The 18689-nt window shown below is 40.5% G+C and overlaps 1 protein-coding gene across 7 annotated transcripts in view; it reads right to left on the reverse strand.

Moving 5' to 3' along the window:
• The window catches only part of AFF2 (ALF transcription elongation factor 2), a 396915-nt gene that overhangs the window by 276883 nt on the left and 101343 nt on the right, over window positions 1-18689 (reverse strand). For 5 of the 7 annotated variants that reach the window (XM_080991062.1, XM_080991061.1, XM_080991060.1 and 2 more), the window contains exons 2-3: window positions 12444-12564; window positions 1647-2537 (exon numbers count right to left, since the gene is read on the reverse strand). In XM_080991062.1, coding sequence (XP_080847188.1) covers window positions 1647-2537; window positions 12444-12564 — 1012 coding nt within the window. Of the gene's footprint in view, window positions 1-1646; window positions 2538-12443; window positions 12565-15440; window positions 15668-18689 lie in introns of those variants that run through there. The other 2 variants (XM_080991065.1, XM_080991064.1) reach the window with 2 other exon arrangements.

The following is an 18689-nucleotide window of genomic DNA, read 5'->3' on the forward strand; positions in this document are numbered from 1 at the left end:
CCCTGAAGAATGGCACCATTAGAAGCCTTACCCCCCCCCCAAAAAAACCCCCACCTCTTGTGGGTTAACTGCACAAAAACTTTGCTACTAGATGTGAGCCACAGAAACAACGGCTGATTAGACTGAGAAGAAGGATGGATAATATTAGTGCTGAATTTGAAAAATACTGAAAATGCAGAGACATGAATGAAGATGATTATCTCCAGACTTCTGGAACATGGGAAGTCCCAAGAATTTTTTTATAATTGGAATACATAATTGGTGTATTGTTATTATTGTAATTTTGATTGATTTGATTTAACTTGTCATTAATTGGAAGATTGTTATTGAAAACGAATAAATTCTTTAAGAAGCCTTATCCCCAGGGCCGGTGTAGCCATTAGGCAGGGTTAGGCAGCTGTCTTAGGTGGCAGAAACAAGCAAGGCAGTGCCCCTGTGGGTGCCCTGGCTGTCCTGCCACCTCTCCTGCTGGCAGAGAACTGGCATCAGCATCAGCACTGATTTTGAGTGAGATCACATCAATTTCCAGCAAGCTGTTACTAAACTTACGCAAGATCCTGCAGGGCATGTGAGATCTAGCTGGAAACCAGTGTGATCTCACAAAAAAAACCAGTGGCAGAGGTGGTGAGGTGGGTGGCAGTGGCAAGGCAGGCTTTCCCATTTCACCGCAATAAGAAAAATGGGATGCTCCACCCCTACTTACCCAAATATTTTTTAAAAAAATAAGTAATCCACAAAAGAGACAAAACAGGGATTGTGACTTAGCATGGAGAGGGACTAAATTATAATCATTATATGTTATATAGTCATTAGAGCTCCATTCAATTGGAATTATTTCTAAGTAAATGTGGATAGGACTGTAGTTTTCATTCTTTCCCAGGTAACTAATTTCTATGAACCTGGATGCACAGAATATTTACAACCAAGTTTTGGCAAGATGAGAACTATTACCTATTGCAGCCAATGATTATTGAGATTTCCACCAACACTCCACATTTTTTGCACTACAAAAAATGGGCTCTATCTATCTATCTATCTATCTATCTGCTGTATAAATACTTCCCAAGGTATCCATGTTGTGCAATTCTTCTGAAGATTTTAAATTGACAATAACAAAACAAACAACAAAACCGCAACCCACTGACACTTTCCTATTTTTAACCACAGACCTGATTATGTTGACCACACTCTTGGGGTCAGGTAGCAGGATAAGCATAACAGGACGTGCATCCTAGTAATCTTAAAAATAGACAGAACAATCTGTGTGAGACCCAAACAGCATGTCAAAAAGAGCTTTCATTTCAGCTGCAGTGCCCAAGCAGTGAATAGATATTGAAAACACATAATTTCCAGAGCAACCTGCGAAGAGGAATTGACAATTAAACCACTTTTGGAACTGTAGGTCTGCGAGATGGAGGGGGGGGGTCCCCTAACATCTTTCAGCATCCTGGGGGGAAAAAATCAGCTCCCAGAAGTCTTTAGGGGAATCCATTACTGTTTAAACTGGTATCATAGTGCTTTAAAAGTATGGTCTGGATGTGGGGTAAGAGACTGTCAGTTAAACAGGAAACTGAGGAAGTGTAGTGGACTGAAACCCTGGAGGCAAAAGAGGTAAGTAAACAACTGAACAGATAAATAAGACTTACTTCACTAGCTTGAGGAATGTTAAGCTTTGGTAGTTTATTCTTTGAGCTGGGTCCAGTGGTCTTTCCTTCCAGTGGAATCCCAAAGGGTTGGTTTCCATAAACGCCTTCAATTTCTATTGGCATCTTCAGTTCCGGTGAGTCGTTGGGAACCTGGTCTTGACCATCCATTGGCCTAACGTAAGCGGTGGGCTTTTGCTGAGTCATGCTGCCCTTACAGTGGAGGCCCGGCAGGAAATTTTGAGTCGAAAGACCACTATTTCCTGACAACAAGGATGTAGATGGGAGCGGAGATCCAGGCCCATGGCCCAGAAACTCGAGATCCACTGGAGACTTTGAGTGGCTACTTTCTTTGTAAGAGTGTTCTGCCACTCCTGATTTTGAATGGGTATGCCTCCTTGAGTGTGACGAGGATGGCGTTGCGTTGGCTTCATCACCTCCTCCAGGTTTATGCTGCTCGCTTTGGCAAGCATAGCGGTCATCATACCTGCCTTGTGGAGGTTCGTGGGATGAGCTGTGCTTTGTCCGACTTTGCGCACTCCCGGACTGACTTGGCTGACCACCGTTTGAGTTGTGGCTGACACGGGACCAGTCAGTCCTGGATTTCCTGCTGCTCTGGTGACTGTGCACTAAACTTGAACTGGAAGATATAGCCGCAGGGGGTGGCATTGAAGCTGAGGAGTGCCCCGTGATTTGGTGGGGCGGGACCATCCGGTTCCTTTGTTCTGGGAAAAAGGTCTGTTCATTTTTATCTACTGGAGTTTGTGGCACAGAATTCTGTGGGATTCCTACAAGGTGGCTCTGGTTGGAATGGTTGGTCAGAAAGTCCTTCATCTCATCGTAGTTCCCCAATGTATTCTGGACACGGTTGGCTAGAGCGTCACCTTTGTTAGTCTGAAATACAAGAAGGGAAACAATGACAACATGAATATACCTCAGTGATTTCACTATTCAGCATGGCTGCAATCTTAATAACATTTACTTGGACATCTTACTGGACTCAGTGGAATCTATGCCTAGGAAAGCAGTGTTAGGATTGCAAGAAGCAGCAGGGGTAAGTAGCGGTGCTGTTGAAGACAAAAAACAATGGACTCAGAATACGACTTTTCTCGGCTCAAAATCCTTGGATGCATTCTCAGGAAAGCTCTGTTGCCTCAAAAAATTTCCTCAGCATTGAATTTAAATTGAAAATATTATGAGCTTGTGTGCCAATTTTGCACCGAGAAAGTCTACATTCATTCATACACCCCCCCAAAACATAGACAACATATATTTAAAAAAAAAAATCTGCATAAACCTGCTCTTCAGATAGAAAGTGTCCTAATTATGGACTACAGGTTCCACATTTATAAGCATCTATTACAATAGCCAGTGCTATAGATCACTAATACTCTTCCAACATAGTTACGTTGCATTTCTGCTGCAAGAAAATGTTAAATGATTGCATCTTGTAATTCTGTTCAATAAAATGAGACGATAAGCTTCCAAATTCTTCTGGGTTTTTTGTTTTTGTTTTACTCTTTTCCCCATCATTCTGACCAATTCAGTTAATTTTTGCCACCATTGTGAGTTTTCACTTTCATATCCCATGCTTTTACTGTTGGCTTTTACTGCTGGCAATGTTTCCTATGGGGATTACATGCTCTGATTATGTATCTTTTCATTATTACAGATCTCTTGATTGCCATTGTTAGTGCACAGAATCGCAGAATCATCAGAACCTATAGCTTAGCAACTGGGAAGGGCAAGCGAAAATCCTTAGCGTACAAGAAGGAACTCAACATCTCTCTTGTTGAGGTGTGGAAAGAAAGTTTTTAGCATTTGTTTTGTCCCTGCTTAGTGTGTGAGGTAGGCACCCCTAGCCACATGCGGATATAAGCAGTCAATAGAGTTCATACCCATTGGCTTGGGCTGCATGTGACATTTCAAGTTGAGAGAGAAAGGTACAAGAAGTGGTTAGTGCCTGCTCTGTTTGTAGTATCCCCCACAAACAGCAGCTGGAGTCCTCAAAGGCAAGTCCGGCCTTTGACCCTTGAGCTGCCAGCCTAGAGCAGGGGTAGCCAATGTAACGGCCTCCAGAACTACAATGCCCACCATCCTTAACCATTGGCCATGCTGGTTGGGACTGGTGGGTGTTGTAGAGCACAGCATCTGGAGGGGCTTCACACTGGGTACCCCAATGGAGAAGAAAAAGGAAGCGCGTAGAAAGGCTGGCAGCAATGGCAAACAGGACCCCCAGGCAGTCTACTATGTTAGATGGTGATGGTTATAACTTATAGCTATCTAAGGGTTTGTACACATTACCATTTACTCCAGCGTGCTCCCGCCGCTGTTTTATCTAAGCCAGGTTCACACGACGTTAGCCACAATCCATCTGTGTCCCGCAGCCTTAAGGGAAATACTCCTCTTTGGATCTGTTTCTCCTGAAACCAGGTTCCATCCGGTTTGAAAACAGAAGCCACAGTTCTGTCGCGCTCTGAACAAGTTCGGGCGGCTTTTGTGCATGCATGGTTGGCAGTGCGCCCACATACCACAGGGGAAGAAATCGTCAGGCGAAGGCATCCCCCTGCCTCTGCTTTGGTGTGAACAGTGGTGGGAGAAAGTGACTGGGAAATGCAGCGCAGGGGAAATGAACTTCAGGCTGCTAGTGTGAGCATAGTCTAACTCAGATATTTCCCAACGGTGTTAGTGTGTCAGCAGCAGTCTTCCCGTGCTCCTTCCAGGGCTAGAAAGGGGTTAGTTTAACCTCCAGTTTGCTAGTCAAACTGAATCAATGTGTTACGAAATGATGCATGTCTAAAAAGTGTTTCACCAACGTGGAAAGTTTGAAAAGCTCTGGCCTAACTTGTCGTATTACATTGTGAGGCAGAAAACTCTAGAAAGATTTTCTTAATATTATTGTTCTGCTCAGTGCTTTTTTCTGGGGGTACGCAGGGGTACACATACCCCTAAACATTTTGTGAAACTAAGTTTGGGCAGTATTTCAATATGAGTAGGCCTGACTCCCTCCTCTGGCAACCTGCACAGAATTTTGCTTAACGGTTGCCATTAATTTGATTTTAATTAATTTTTATAATGAAATGTTTTTAGAATGTTGGATTATTTGATTGTTTGATTATTTGATTGTTGTTAGCCGCCCTGAGCCCGGCTTCGGCTGGGGAGGGTGGGATATAAATAAAATTTATTATTATTATTATTATTATTATTATTATTATTATTATTAGAGTACCCCTAAACAACTTTCTTCTAAAGATTGCTTAAGATCTATTATAAAAGGGATATGTATCTATATAAATTGTTGCCAGCTAGATTTGGAAGTCCTCTGTTCTGTTTTCTAGAACCGTTTAGAGTCTGTTTTGCAAATCTATGATTCACAGTTATTTTCTGTGCAGCAGTTATTAAGCAAATCCTGACTCATTTTTGACATTATTATGTTTTCATCTCCAGTGCTTTTCTACTCTGTTTTCCAGACTCTTTCCTCTTTCTCACCCCAAAGAATCCATTTATATGAACAGGAATTTGTACACAGATTATTGCTCATTTTATGGGCCAAAGTTACATCTGAGCAGTAGCTAGAAATATTTTTTTTTAGAGAGGTAATTTACTAGGGGTAACTTGAGTCTACCTCTAAAGGAAAGGGGAAGGGTAGCCAAGTGTGAATTGGCTTGAAGAAACTTAATGATTACACAAATTCCCCTGAACTAAATATATATTTTTTGAGGCTATGAGTGATGTGCTTGTTTTTAAGTAGGGGTAATATTAACTATTTTATTCCACAGGAGGATGCAAATCCAGGAAATGACTGGAGAAAGAATGTAGTTTGCTGAGATTAAGAGTGAAGTGTGTCTCTAGTTTTAAATTGGGGTGGGTTCCAGCAGTGCCATTGCTCCTTTGGGAATGACAAATGCTGTTATATTTTCATCCCTGTTTCCTCTCCATTTTGATTATTTGTGATACTTAAAAGTGGAACTGGAGGAGGCATAATCAGCACCCATGGTTCTATCAATGCAACTGTAACAGAAAAAGGTATATCTAAAGGTATTCAGTAGTTACTTTTTATCTCTGCTGCAAAATGAAATGGAAAATTGGTCTCTCTGGACGGGTGTATTTCTCAAAGTATATTCTGGCACATGTCCGTGACACAACAAAAGTGCATTAGTGGTGGGTTTATTTTGCCATATTAGTTGCTCTGCGACACTTCCCCAATGCTACCACATTATTGCTGTGTGTGGAAGGCCTACAGCACATCAAACGTGGAACAATAATAAACCAGAACATTTGTGGAATAAAAAGCTATGGTATTTCATGGAGGAAAGCAATCAGAAGAGTATCCCCAGTGATTACCACAACGTGGAGTGTTTTCAGATCGTAGTCCTTAGGTCTGAACCCCAAATCTATTGAGGTGGCCCCAAACTCTTTTGCCCTTTCCCACCTTTTCTCAACATTGTTTTTCAAAGAAACCTTGCTCATAGGGTTAGTCTGCAATGCACAGTATGGAGGAGACCCCAGCCACCCCGTCTTAATTCCCCAGAAGCACCCATCCATACAAATCAGGCAATGCAAATTTTATGCAAATGCACACTCATGCACCTGTGTCCCAAATCCGTTAAGTAGTTTGCAACACCCCTGATCATAACACTGGAGTATAAGATTATGAGGAAAGGGTGGGGGGAATAGGAAGAATGCATTTCCCCCCTTCTGGTTTTCCTCCGAGGGCTTCTATTCAAGGAGCTGTGCACTGAAGTAAATATTTAGAAAGCTCATCAATTATGTAAAGCTAAGAATTACACTGTATACAAGAAACAGTTTTGGGTTTTTTAAAGCACACACACCAAAACTGAAAACCCACTCTTAAATTGGTAATTTTGAGTGGCAAAAAAGTGCATTCCATTTAAGCTAAGAATAAGCTCTTTGTGCCTGACCCGCCTGCTTCAACCGAAGCTGCACAATGAACTTGTTTGGGCAGCAGCCAAAGCTAGCCTAGGCTCAGCCCCCCCAATTTTTTAAACAAGGAGATTCCATTGTGCTTAAGGGACCGGGAGGAATTACGATGCAAATGGTGAACACTTGCTTGCTTGTTCTCCTCCTCTCATATCCTCCCTGCAGTATTGCTGAGGCAGCATTTGTGTAAGGGGTGGGGAGCTGGGCCGCTGCCACTTAGACAATTCTCGTCTTAAGGGTCTGGTTACACTTTGCGGATTTTCACTTCTGGAAAGGTGAGGAAATGGGAATATCTGGTTGCCTGGTAACAGTTCAGTATCAACATCAGAGGCTGCTTTATACTGACTGAGACCCTTGGTCCATCTAGCTGACTGGCAGTCATTCTCCAGGGTTTCAGGCAGGGATCTCTCCCACCCATACCTGGAGATGCTGAGGATTGAACTTGGTATTAATCAGTATTAAGGTAACTTCATATGTTCCTATGAGATCCCTTAAGTGTATGCAGGCATCAGCTTGGCCAGAAAGAATTATAAGGAGCTAATATATTTTCTATGTTGTTTGGAAGGCTGATCTCTATCATTCAGGGCATAGTCATCACCCAGTTACAGGTGTCTGGGATAAACATTTGATCAGGTACTGCATGGATCCAAGTTGTCTGACTCTATAGTAAGCTTTCTCCTAAACTTACTTTCTTTCTCTCTCTCTCTCTCTCTCTCTCTCTCTCTCTCTCTCTCGTGAAGAACTAGTTAAAAACCCATTTCACCTATGCAGTTTTTTCTGAAGACTTAGGGAATCATAGAATTGTAGAGCTGAAAGGTACCCCAAGGTCCAACCCCCTGCAATGCAGGAATCTCAACTAGAGCATACGTGATAGATGGCCATCCAACCGCTGCTTAAAAACCTCTAATGAAGGGGAGTATACTAAGACATAAACTCCATGTCTGGTTTGACTCACTGGTATAATTCTTCACACTCATTCAAAGTCCTTGATGAATAGCAAAATGTGATCCTCCCTGCTTTTTTTAAAAAAAGTGTTTAATCAAGTAACATTTCACTTTTCCTAGAGTAAAGTGACATCTGGCTGTAGTTGTTCATGTCCCAGGCACTGGACATCAAGACACAATTTGCAAGCTACAGTTACTTGTTTCTTTGAGTTTTTCAGAAGTAGAGACTTCTGCAGACAAGGAGATGAGCTCTGGTTTTAGCAAGTGCTGGAAAAAATGCCTTAAAAAAACCAGTTCCACATAATTCTTTCCACAACCAGCTGGCCATGTTCCACACCATCTGGGGCTCTCTTTCAAGCCAACTGGCTTAAAAGACCATGTTAAAGGTCCTACTGGCCCATTAATGTGCTGAGATGCAGGTGATTCTAATCATTAAGGTTAGAGTTCTGTATCACTCTTCTCTACAGAAATATACTGCTATCTACATAAATTATTTCCTACAAAAAGATTCACCTTTCCCTTTTGGGTAGATTTCCTCTTGTTTATTGTTTCCATTCTTTAGACCTGACTCCCCTTTCTTTATTCTCTTATCATCTCAGTGCCCCATAAAGCTCACTTTGCACTGAAGCAACTGGGTTCAATTTCTCAGTTTGAACTATTCCACATCAGTGACAAATGTCCGCATGAAAGGGTTTTAGCTGAATTTCTTCAATGGAGCTGAAGGACACTGTGACAACCAAAAGTGAGTAAGAGACCATTCGCTTGGGGTAACCACATAAAACCAGTCCAAGACCCTTAAAAAGAGGCGTAAGACAAGGAGATAGCTAATCACCTACAGTCAACTTGGAAGGTGTATTTAAAAAGCTGAGGTGGTTAGAAAAAGGAATCAATGGAAGATATTAAATCACATACAATATGCAGATGATATAGCCATAACAGTCGAAAGTAAAAAAATAATACTACAAGAAATGCTGGAAGAACACAGTGAAGAATAAAAAAGGTATGAAGGTGAATCTAGCCAAGATTAAAATAATGTTTGAAGAAGAGAATGATATACTATTTTAAAACAAAGAAACAAAGCACATTGAAGAAAACATTAATTTAGGATTAAAAAAATCATATTGAGAGCAGAAAACCAAACGAAATAGGGAGGAAAATAAAACAATCCTGGGCAGCCTTTGGAAAATGCAGCTTTAAGATGAAAAATAGAAATATTTCCTTCGACTTGAAGGCTAAAGTGTTTAATAGTAATAATAATAATAATAATAATAATAATAATAATAATAATTTATTACTTATACTCCGCTCATCTGGCCAGGCCCCCCAGCCACTCTGGGTGGCTCCCAACAGAATATTAAAAACACAATAAAACATTAGACACTAAAAACTTCCCTAAAAAACTTCTGAAAGTCAGAGAGTTGTTTATTTCTTTGACATCTGATGGGAGGGCGTTCCACAGGGTGGGCACCACTGCCAAGAAGGCCCTTTGCCTGGTTCCCTGTAACCTCACTTCTCGCAGTGAGGGAACCACCAGAAGGCCCTCGGTGCTGGACCTCAGTGTCCAGGCTGAACGATGGGGGTGGAGACGCTCCTTCAGGTATACTGGGCCAATTACCTGTGCATATTACCTGTGATGTGTATTAGTGGAGAAAAACAGTCCATGGACTTCAGCTAGATTGGTAAAGGAAAAGCAATTTATATGCGTTGTATATGCGATATAACATTGTGACACCGATGGCACTGTGGAACCCAATTTTTCTCTACCTGTTTCTCTGTTTAAATTTACAACATGTTTAGCTGAAACACTTCTTTGATGTGTCTAGATCCAGCCCATGACACAGAGAAGTATGAACACCTCCAGAATAACACCACATGCTCTAGAATGAGCAATGTTCTGAGAAATAAAAACTAACAACTGGATGTAACAAAGATAGAAAGTTATGGTTGTAGTAGAAAAGGCCATGAAGTTAAAATGGACAAATGCAGGACTTGCAGCAAGCGGTGCTTCAGGTCAAAGGAATAAAACAGTGTCAGTATGGAGGCCCTACAATCTCAAAAGACCAAGGAGACAACCACCTATGTGAAGGGTGGATAATCCAAAACTTGCAGCAGGTTTTATGTGGATGCAGGAAGCAAACAATGGATGTGAGATGTGGCAAAAGAAGCAGCAGAATATAAACAGCTGTCTTGATGAAATTTCAGAGAACTTGGATAATTGAGTTTGGATAAGTGGGCATCATCAAGTCACAGGGTTTCTCCCATCATTGCCAAATTAAGATTTACATAAACTAGCAAAGCTTTGTGGAACAACAGGGACATTATGAATGAGAGCAAAGACAATCAGAAGTGAAGATCCAATTAATGTGGACACTGAAAGGATCAAAAGGTATCCTAATTTATGCTGTGAACTGCCCTGAGATCTACAAATGAAGGCTAGTATACAACTTTAATAATTTATTTATTCATTTTATTCATTTTTATTTAAGGGACAGGGGTCATATCTCAACAGAAGAGCTAGGGATGCAAGGAGACAATGACTTCTGTCCCATTTTGTGTTCATTGCAATCAGCAGTGTTTCTGTGTTGCTACAGTTCGGAGTCTTACACTATTCAATTTGCTATGAACTGTGGCTGGAACTAATGTAATTAATTACATAATTACTTTCCGTGAATTTCAGTGGAAGGGAAACACCAAAAACAATGCAGAAAATAGCATAATTGTTTACATAATGCTTAGTGACTAAAAATAATGATGACAGAAAATAACAATTAATTCTGCCTCGAATTCACTTGTGTGATTTGCACTCATGACCTCGGACAATCATGCCTTCAGATCTAGGCTTATTCCGCAGAGAAGACTTGAAAGGTTTCATCTTCCACATTATCTGTTTGTTATACGAACCCTAGGTGGTATTTGCCAAAGACTGTCATTGATGGAAAGGAAAAAAGGAATCTGTGCATTTCAATCCAGCTGAATTCTTCAGGGAATGCTTTTGGGTGATCATCAAAGCAGCAGAGACAGTCAAATGGGGAACATCCCTTGGTGATGAAAATCACAGGCAAGGAAGTCCCTTGGAGGATTTTCAGAAGAGGCTCTGCTACCCTGCTGATATGCTGTACATTTTCAACCATTCTCCCAAAAGACAGCTTTGGATAGTTATGACGGTAAAAGAGAGAGAGAGAGTTTCCCCCTTTGCTTCAGGAAGAATTGTTTTTCCGCATTAGGTGTATACTTTCTTAACCATCTAGGGATTGTGTGCCAGTTTGGAAGTGGTGGAGGTGGCAGGATATGCCAAGTGTTTTCCAGTAAAAAAATTCAGATTGATACTAGTGGGTTGTCATTCCTGCATAAAGCCGCTTAGGCTGCGTGAACAGATTCACATTCTCTCCTCCCCACCTCCAGCCCTGCCAGTCCTGTCCAGTTCCATTGTTTTGCCTGGTGGTTACTGCTTTAACACTATTTCCCTTGATACAATTGCTTTCACCTGGATTAGCCTGACGAGTGATATGAACCAATCAGGGATCATCTAGCAAACATAATGATGATACACCATTTCGTGACAAGATGAGATCTTGCTATATGATGCGGGTGAGGACTTGAGATTACATGAATGGGAACATTTCCTTAAGTGGCAAATAGAAGAAGAAGAAGAAGAAGAAGAAGAAGCTGCCAAAACAGCAATGGGACCCTGGGAAGAGGGGAAATAAGCATTGGTGAAATGGTATGTGACAGAACAGCCTCTTTTAGCTAAGATCTTTATGCTAAGGAGCCTGCATAATTTACTAATGAGCAAGAAAACTGAGCAGGTCCAGGGGAGGATGATTTTGGTAGGATCCAATTCAGAGTTTACTTGCATGGGCTAAGGAGCTTGTTTTCACAGAGATTCTCTCAGTATTGCTCATTATTGTTCTGCTAGTTTTATATTTCTTGGATTTTGCTATGGGTTCTGGCAAGAGTTCCGGATACTGGGATATACATTCACAACAGCAATTAATGAGCAACACACTTCCCTTTATATGATATTTATATTCCTGTGAAAGGTTTGAGGGGAGAGGGGAAAGTAAGATATAAATTCAAAGAACCATCATCCTCAGTCTTTAATGAAAAGTGATAATAATAAAAACATTATTATTATTTTAAAAAACCTTGTAAAATTCAGCAAAGATAGGGGGGAAACAAATAAATAAATTATTTCAGGTGCCTTCTGGGAGTCTTATTTAAATGTAGTTTGTGGTGGGGTAGTTTTTTTTGTTTTAACTGGAAAAATAGAAAATATAAACCCCTCCTTTCCTGACTGCAGAATTCCAAAAATATGCATCAGGGAGAACAAAGGCTTCTGGCATGTCTGTGTATTTTGTAGATATCACAAGTAAACCCATTTCTGGGCTATACCTTTTCATACAGAAGAAAAAGTTTTCTGTATTCTGAGAGAAGGAACATTTATCTACGCAAGCCTTAGCCCCCAACACACAACCTGAAATGGCACAGCCCAGTCACAGGTTGAACACCTGAGCGAAAGCAGGGCCTTGACGGTCAACTCGCACGGCTGTCTTGCAGTGATATCATATTCAAGAAATCTCCATAGTGGGAACTGCCACTGAATTGTTTCAGTGCTAATCATTCTTGCTATTGTAACAACCCTTTGCAGACTAGGGTACTTCAGCCACTGGCTGGCTCTCATGCAGAAGAACCCAGTGGCAGCCCAGAGGACCCCCAATTGCCACAGATAATTAAACCAGTCAATGCGCTTCTATGGAAGCATCTTTTGCAGTGCATGAAACCGAGAGGATGCCCTCAGTGCTGCTATCCTCTCTGAGGGACTAACGTGTGATTAATGTTTGGTGAAATTGCGGAGGGTGGGGAGCGCGGTTTCAAATGAAATGAATGTTGAATACAGGTTCAGTTGTTTGTTTACCTTGTAGGGTTCTCCAAAGAGGTTAAAGCCAGATGTAAAGAAGTCTTCATCCTGCTGGACCTCTTGATTTCTCCGTTCCCATTCTTTCCTCTTTAGTGCGTTCCGATCTTGTTCATAGTGACTAGAATTTTAAAAAGAGAGAGAAGCTGTTATTCTTCTTCGTACCGAGACATTGTTCTTATCAGTTTTAAGTGGAAAGCCTTGCCCAGACTCATAATACCCAACTGCCAGTTATTCAGGTGGGCCACCGGATCCAGACATTCCTATCTCCAGGACTAGAGGTCCCTGTACCACCTGCAAAGGTTTGTGCCAGGTTTTCAGTTTTACCGCAACTGTCTTTAAACTTGTTTCAAAAAAAACCCTGTTGTAAATACAAATCAACACATTGCTCGTAAACAACTATTCCCCCCCCCCAGTTGTTTTTGCAGTTTGACTAGACTGCATTTAGTCTTCACTGTAATGTTAGCTTAGTTTAGACCCAATTCTGGCAGATAGAGCTGGGCGATATCTGATTTTCAGCATCGCGATATATCAACCAGCTAAACATTGTGATATACTGATATATCACAATGTCTGATGTAAGAATGGAGCTATGTAGAGGCATTGGCTGGCTTCACAGTTTTTCTTACATTGTGATTTTTGCACGCCACACACAATACGCATACCATGATTCTCAATATATTGCCAGGTCAAAAATTATGAAACTGATACAGATTTCAAACCAGTTTTGGACGATATATCAATATCGCCAGCCCTATTGGCAGGTGCGAAAATCTAAATCATAGAGTCAACATGGTGCTATAGTCAGACTTTCTTGCTTACATAAATTGTCTAATAAAACAATTCACAGGTGGAAAAAAAACATCAACACATTTCTGTCTGCTTTTCCCTGCAAAGTAATTTCCAGAAAGTTTACATTTCTAGAAGGGTAGGTTGCAGGTGAAGGGAAGGCCTGAAACCTTGGAGAGCTGGTACCAGACTGAATAGACATTTCTGGGCTGGATGGGCTAACAATCCAAACTGGCATAAGGCAACTTCCTGAGTTGAACCCAGAGCCTTCTTCCTAGATAGAATGTACTTCACCACGTTTTCATAGGCAAAATACCATCATAACTACAGTAGTTTAAACTGTTCTATCTATCTATGGCAAGCAGGGCTACATGTGTGGGAGACATTTTAATAAGAGAAATTTATGCAACCAGAATATTGTAACAGGAGCTTTGTTTTAATTAAAAAAACCCCACTTTTATTGCTGCTTTACGTGTTTAATTAAATCCCACCAATCTAATCCAGTCTGACATAAATCATTACTAAAAACATAATTATATAGTAAATAAGCAATATACCATTTACTATTTTCTAGTAGGTTAAAAAGTAGATTAATAAAAATCAAGCTCTATAATTGCTCAAATCAATGTACATAATTATAGTCTGTCCTTCTAGGTAGCACAGAGATGTAACAAATGGGATACATTGGCTGTTAGTTGTAAATCAGCACTTTAAAACAGAATGGTTGTGTTGACAAGTCTGAGAGAGATCCTTTGTTTAGGAAATAAAACAAATGAGAAACTTGATTTTAAGATTCCAGTTACTACACACCAAAAGCTTCTTGCTTTATCATTAAATGATTTGTGTGAATTGACTTTAAATTGCATATTGGCAGCCAAGTCCTAAACATTTGCACCAAAATATCTGCTTGAGCAAATCCATCAAAATGGACCTTAGTGGAATGTTTTAGGAACACAGGAAGCTGCCTTCTACTTGGCCAGATCCACCAGTATTCTCTGCACTGACTGGCAGGAGTATACCATGGTTTCAGGCAGGGGTCTTCTGCATGTCCATCACTGAGCTGTGACCTTTCCACAACTGATAACAGGGCAGTGCACCTGAGAGCAGCAGACTTGCAAGGGGGACATAGGGGAGGCTGTATGATGCACACAGCTCTGTCCTCAAGCAATTTTTGCTGCCTTAGGCTGCTGCCTCATTCTGCTTCATGGTGGGGCTGGTTCTGAGAAAGTGTAAGTGGAGTGGATAAGTAGCTTGGGGGTTTGTCTGGTTCCTTTGCTGTCACCTGAGGCTCAGGTTGCCTCATTGTCGTGGAGTGAGTGCCTTCCATTAGCTTCAACTGGTGGCCCAACTGTGTCCCTATCTCAACAGAGATAGCCTAATTTGTGTTGTCTACCTCAAAGTTAGAACCTCTCAGATGGGCACCATTGCCATTATAGGAGAACAAAGGAGGTGTTCGTGGTGTATTCTGGAACCTCTTTTTTTCTAGAAAAATAGAACTGAATATAACCTAGATGTTACCAGACCACAGACAACAGAAATTAGGCTATCCCTGTCCAGATAGGGACACAGTTGGGCCACCAGTCGAAGCTGATGGCACTCCTCGCCCATGATTCACCCATGAATACAGCAGTTAAGAACCGGTATACTGGCCCAAATTCTGTTTTCTGTTTCAATGGGATTCCAAGTGGATTATATTTGGAACCAGTTAACACAAAAATGAGCTCAAAGCTTCCACTGTATTCCATTAGGTTTCCAGAAGTGACTTTTATGTCATGTGAAAACCCAAATACAACACAGAAATTAATAGTTAGGGGAATGTCGGTGAAACAGAATAAGCTCCCATGTGAATGAAGCCATAATCAGAAGGAAAAGCCATTTGGGTCTATACCTCCATGTTAAATAACACGACCAGTTTGCCAATGGAATGTGGCCGTGTGAGTTGGTGGAGGATTAAGACCTTAACTCACCCTCACAACTTACTACCTGTCAAGTCCAGCTGCCATACTTCATGCCCAACTGCACCTCCCTTTTACTTTTACCTTTTGCTTATGGGTTTGGAAACTGCTAAGAAGATGACAGAACATCCATGGGGTGCATTTGGTCCAGATGTTCTAGCTGCTGGCCCCTCATTTACAACTTTTAGCCTGATGCCCAACACAATTCTTTATCTTTCATCTGAATGAATCAAAACTGATGGGTTGAACTTACTGGGTAAAGCTCTTTCTTCTTGCGCCTTTCAAGAAACAGTAGGCTCCTCTTACCCATTTTGCTCCTGTCTACTTTGAGTCAAGCCCAAGGAGACCACAAAGTGCTCCTCTTGAGACACTGCAGGAGTCACATAGTTCAAAATACACTGAAGTGGGTGAGAGCAGATGGTGAACCTGCTTCTTAATATGGATTACAGCACCTTTGAGAACGTTTACTGCTATGTATTCTCAGATCAATGAGCTGAGGTTGAGATTCCAACCATACATTCACTGTGATGTCACAAAGCACATGGCATAGCTGAAATCCAACAGTGTTGTGCTTCTGTGTGTCTCTGTGTGGGGGTGCTGTCAAGTCCCACTGTCATAAAGTCGCAACATGCTTTGCAGCCAGTGATTTTGGCTTCCCATTCCAACTATTTTGGAGAAGGATGAACTACACTGCAATTATGTTCTCTGATGCTGCGCTACTTGTTAAGAGTAGAAGTCACACACAGGAGCAGGTAGTTACCGTATTTTTTGCTCTATAAGACTCACTTTTTCCCTTCTAAAAAGTAAAGGGAATTGTGTGTGCGTGTTATGGAGCAAATGCAGGCTGCACAGCTATCCCAGAAGCCAGAACAGCAAGAGGGATCGCTACGCAGCGATCCCTCTTGTTGTTCTGGCTTCTGAGATTCAGATTTTTTCAAATTTGACCAAATTTCTAAATCTTTTTTCACTTCCGTCCAACATTTTTCGTAATTATCTTTAAATAAGTTCCCATTTTTGGCTGTCATATTAATCCCCAAGTATTTCACTTTCTTTACCACATTCAATCCTGTCTCATTCTGAAACCTCTCTCAATCGGTGTTAAGTTTTTCTCTAAAACCTTAGTTTTTAACTTGTTCAATTTAAAACCTGCCACCTGACCAAATTCCTGAATTAATTCTAAAACTCTTTTAGTACTAGATTCTGGCTCCTGTAACGTCAATACTAGGTCATCTGCAAATGCTCTCAATTTGTACTGTTTAGCTCCGACCTGTATGCCCTTAACCAACCGGTCCTTTCTAATCATATTTAGCAAAACCTCCAGGACCGATATAAAAAGCAGTGGGGAAATTGGGCACCCCTGTTGTGTCCCTATTTCTATCTTAAATTCTTCCGTAACCACATTATTTACAATTAATTTAGCCTTTTGTTCAGAGTATATTGCACCTATACCATTTTCAAAACCTTGGCCTACCCCCATCCCATGCAGATTCTTCTTCATAAAACTCCAAGAGATATTATCAAAAGCTTTCTCCGCGTCAACGAATATCAATACTGCTTTGGTGTTTATATTCACTTCTAATTTTTCCAAAATATCAATTATATTCCTCAAATTATCAGACAGGTGTCTTCCCGGGAGAAAGCCCGCTTGGTCTTTATGAATCTCTTTCATCAATATTTTTTTCAATCTCTTGGCCAAAATGTCTGCAAAAATTTTGTAATCCACATTAATGTTGCTGGGCCGTATTGCTGTGATAAAGATGAATGTATTGCCTAGAATGTTGTTTTTGTTTCAGACATTACAAATTGTAGATAAGATGGACTGTTTCAAGAAGTGGCAGAGAGATATTTCTAGATTTGTCTGGCAGGGCAAGAAGCCCAGAATAAAATTTAAGATATTAACTGACGCCAAGGAAAGAGGTGGATTTGCCCTGCCAGACCTTAAACTTTATTATGAATCAGCAGCTTTTTGCTGGCTGAAAGAATGGCTACTTCTTGAAAACACAGACATTTTGGATTTAGAAGGTTTTAACAATGTATTTGGATGGCATGCATACTTATGGTATGATAAGGTCAAAGCACACAAAGCATTTAAAAATCATATTGTTAGGAAAGCATTGTTTAATGTCTGGATAAGATACAAAGACTTATTGGAAAATAAAACCCCAAGGTGGCTGTCACCAATGGAAGCAAAAGCTCTGAAAAGGCTCAATATGGAGGCCAAATGGCCGACATATTGGGAAATTTTGGAGCAAGAAGGAGATAAATTGAGACTGCAGAGTTTTGAAAAATTAAAAAATAAAGTGAGAGATTGGCTCCACTACTATCAGATAATGGAGGCATATAATTTGGATAAGAAAATAGGCTTCCAAGTGGAAAAGTCAAAATTAGAAACAGAATTGTTAGAACCCAAAACTAAAAATTTGTCAAGAATGTATAACTTGCTGTTGAAATGGAATACTCAGGATGAAACGGTGAAATCTGCTATGATTAAATGGGCACAAGATGTTGGACATAATATTATGTTCGCTGACTGGGAACAGTTATGGACCACAGGTATGAAGTTTACGGCATGTAATGCCTTAAGAGAGAATATTATGAAAATGATATACAGGTGGTACATGACCCCAGTCAAGCTTGCAAAAATTTATCATTTGCCCAATAATAAATGTTGGAAATGTAAAGAAACTGAAGGTACATTCTTTCACCTTTGGTGGACGTGCCCAAAGATTAAGGCTTTCTGGGAAATGATATATAATGAACTGAAAAAGGTATTTAAATATACCTTTCTGAAGAAACCAGAGGCCTTTCTCTTGGGCATTGTCGGCCAACTGGTGCCAAAGAAGGACAGAACCTTTTTCATGTATGCTACAACAGCAGCAAGAATACTTATCGCAAAGTATTGGAAGACACAAGATCTACCCACTTTGGAAGAATGGCAGATGAAGGTGATTGACTACATGGAATTGGCGGAAATGACTGGCAGAATCCGAGACCAGGGAGAAGAGTCGGTGAAAGAAGACTGGAAAAAATTTAAGGACTATTTACAGAAATATTGTAAAATTAAGGAACTTTAGAAGGATGCTGGATAGAAATTAAGAGGTTTTTAGCTGTAATGCTTTAAGAGACATGGAAAGAAAAGGTTAACAATTGGGTAAAAGATTAATGGTAAGGATTTGCTGAACCAACAAACTGAATTGGAATACAAAGAAGGGAGGTATGAGGAGGTCTGGGGAAATAAGAGTAAGGAAGATAGGTTATGGAACATTAGTGTGTTTTTAACTGTTTTATTTTGTATGTTTTTTCTTACTTTTTGCTTTTTTGCTGTAATTTATACTTTTTTCTTTGTTTTCTGTATTTTTGTGAAACTTTAATAAATATCATAAAAAAAAAAAGAGATTCAGATTTTTTTTTCTTGTTTTCCTCCTCCAAAAACTAGGTGCGTCTTATGGTCTGGTGCGTCTTATGGTGCAAAAAATACGGTACGTATCGGAACCCATTCACA

Source organism: Podarcis pityusensis (assembly GCF_964106645.2).
Source record: "Podarcis pityusensis genome assembly, chromosome: Z".
Classification (NCBI taxonomy): domain Eukaryota; kingdom Metazoa; phylum Chordata; class Lepidosauria; order Squamata; family Lacertidae; genus Podarcis; species Podarcis pityusensis.